Genomic DNA, 2,500 nt, shown 5'->3' with positions numbered 1-2,500 from the left:
CGCAGAGTGCACACCGTCTGACGAGCCTGTCAATCAATCAATCAATCAATCAATGCATCATCAATATGATCAGAGTACACATCATCTGATGTTATGTAGTGTGTCAGTAGTAATAGTAATAGATTACTTACTGTAGCCAGGTCGTTATGTAGTGTGTCAGTAGTAATAGATTACTTACGGTAGCCAGGTCGTTATGTAGTGTGGTATTAAGACTTGTAGTTTCTTGTAGTTTTTTCTCTAAAACTGAAATCTTTTCCTCTTTGATCTTCAGAGTCTGTTGAACCGTTTCCTCCAGACGACACTCCAGCAGCCTGTACCGACTGCACACACACACACACACACACACACACACACACACACACACACACACACACACACACACACACACAAAAATGGTAAAATAAATGGTAAATGGTGCATTTATATAGCGCCTTTATCCAAGGCGCTTTACAGAGATTGTGCATTACATTCACCCATTCATACACACATTCATACACCGATGGCAGCGGAAACCATGCAAGGCACCAACCAGCACATCGGGAGCAATTAGGGGTTCAGTGTCTTGCTCAAGGACACTTCGACAGTAACTCTGGGGGAGCCCGGGTTCGAACTGGCAACCTTACGGTTACCATCCAGGCACTCTACCCCTGAGCCACCGCCACCGCCCCCCAAACACACACACACGCAAAAATATATTTAAAAAAAAAAGAAATTCCTTGCAGATGATTATTTTGTGGAGTGTGGAAGCGCTCGTTATCTGTAAAGCAGCGTCCTGCTGCCTCCTGCACTGTGTGCACGTTCTAAACAGGTCTAGGTGCGCCTGGGCCGTTGAGTGACGGTCAACGAGCGCTTCCAAACTACAGCACTGTTCTTGACAGGAAGTAGAGCTCTCATAAAATGTCCACGGTGGATTTTTTTATGAAACAAACACTTTACAGATTTGAAAGAGGATAATTAATGCTTTCCCTACAGCTGCAATGTTGTGATTTTGACGTTATTTAATCCATTCTGAACGGGAACCCGTTTTGGTGTTAGCATCATGTTATGCTTTAGCTATTGAAAAATAGCAGATCTACAAGCTCATAGCGCGCCACCGAGTGGCGCGATACGAGCTTGTAGGTCTGCTATTTTTGAAAAATCGAAGAGCGGCTGACATTTTTAGAATCTGATCTCAGGTCAGAATGGGTTATAATCAGACCAGTGTGTGTCCAGTGGAAACCTGGTATGAATCTGATCTCAGGTCAGAATGGGTTAATCAGACCAGTGTGTGTCCAGTGGAAACCTGGTATGAATCTGATCTCAGGTCAGAATGGGTTAATCAGACCAGTGTGTGTCCAGTGGAAACCTCGTATGAATCTGATCTCAGGTCAGAATGGGTTAATCAGACCAGTGTGTGTCCAGTGGAAACCTCGTATGAATCTGATCTCAGGTTAGAATGGGTTAATATAATTAGAGAGGACTTTTCTGTGTGGATGAATGGGCTGTCTATGGGAAGTGTCTATGGGAATTAGCACCTAGGTATCACCTTGCTGGCAAAATGGCCGCGGTCCTCCAGTGTGTGTGTGTGTGTGTGTGTGTGTGTTAGGGCATTCATCAAAAAAACGATTTATCGATTTATCGATAAACGAGTCACGAGTCGACTCGCAGCAGCGCGAGTCGAAAGTTGAGCTTTTTTTTTTTTTTTCCTCCCCTTTTTTCATTGCATTCAGAACCTGCCCTTAATTAAAAACCAAATGCAGCTGTGTAGGCTATGTGGCTCTCAGCGCGCGGTGTCCCACTATTGAGACTGGCTGAAGTCTGTTTGAACTGCGCTGTGTCAGAGAAGTAACAGATAGAAGCACGCAAACGTTACCCCCAAACGATATCCCCCTCACCTCCGTGCTGGAAATATAACGTCTGGTTTCCCGAGGCTACATTCATGCTGACGCAATGACTGTCTGTTTCTGGCTAAGCTTTACGCGCAGCGCACATGAACCTCTCCGTCTCCGGTCAGTGCGGGTTGTTGTTTATTTGCATGGCTCAGAAAATGAGTAACAAACTAACATGAGAACGTTATCGAGTTGTGGAGGAGGAGGAGGAGGAGGAGGAGAATAATAATGTTATATCTCTTGTTGTGTTCTCGGTGCTGCTGCTGCGCTGTGTGCCAATACCACTACTTTACCTGGATAACATCATCTTTTCATTTTGACATGATTCACATGAAATAATAATCCTGTACCGGAACCGCGTGTAGCGTTTGGTTTCATTAACGCGATCGTCACAAAATAGCCTACAGCTGCTGCTGCTAAAGATACAAAGATTGGACATTTTTAAACGACGCAAAACTTAGAATTCCCCTCTCGCGTACCAGTGCCACGTGTCCCGCGGACCGGCACCGGTGTTTGGGAACCTCTGATATAGCTGATACATGCACTGTGACTGTGTCATATTGGAGAGGCCACTGAATGCGCAGTGCTTTGTTTGACATGCTCCGTATTTGAGCGCGCGGCAGCTCCACCCG

At 45.4% G+C, this 2,500-nt stretch overlaps 1 protein-coding gene across 1 annotated transcript in view; it reads right to left on the bottom strand.

Annotated features, from left to right (window-relative positions):
- ccdc88c (coiled-coil domain containing 88C) overlaps nt 1–2,500 on the bottom strand; it is a 100,798-nt gene that overhangs the window by 27,789 nt on the left and 70,509 nt on the right. The window contains exons 21-22 of the mRNA XM_083791402.1: nt 179–320; nt 1–26 (exon numbers count right to left, since the gene is read on the bottom strand). The exon at nt 1–26 is cut by the window's left edge and continues 127 nt beyond it. Coding sequence (XP_083647528.1) covers nt 1–26; nt 179–320 — 168 coding nt within the window. The remainder of the gene's footprint in view (nt 27–178; nt 321–2,500) is intronic.

Source organism: Protomyctophum parallelum, assembly GCF_964188405.1.
Source record: "Protomyctophum parallelum genome assembly, chromosome: 20".
Lineage (NCBI taxonomy): Eukaryota > Metazoa > Chordata > Actinopteri > Myctophiformes > Myctophidae > Protomyctophum > Protomyctophum parallelum.
This window is presented reverse-complemented; position numbering and strand designations above follow the sequence as displayed.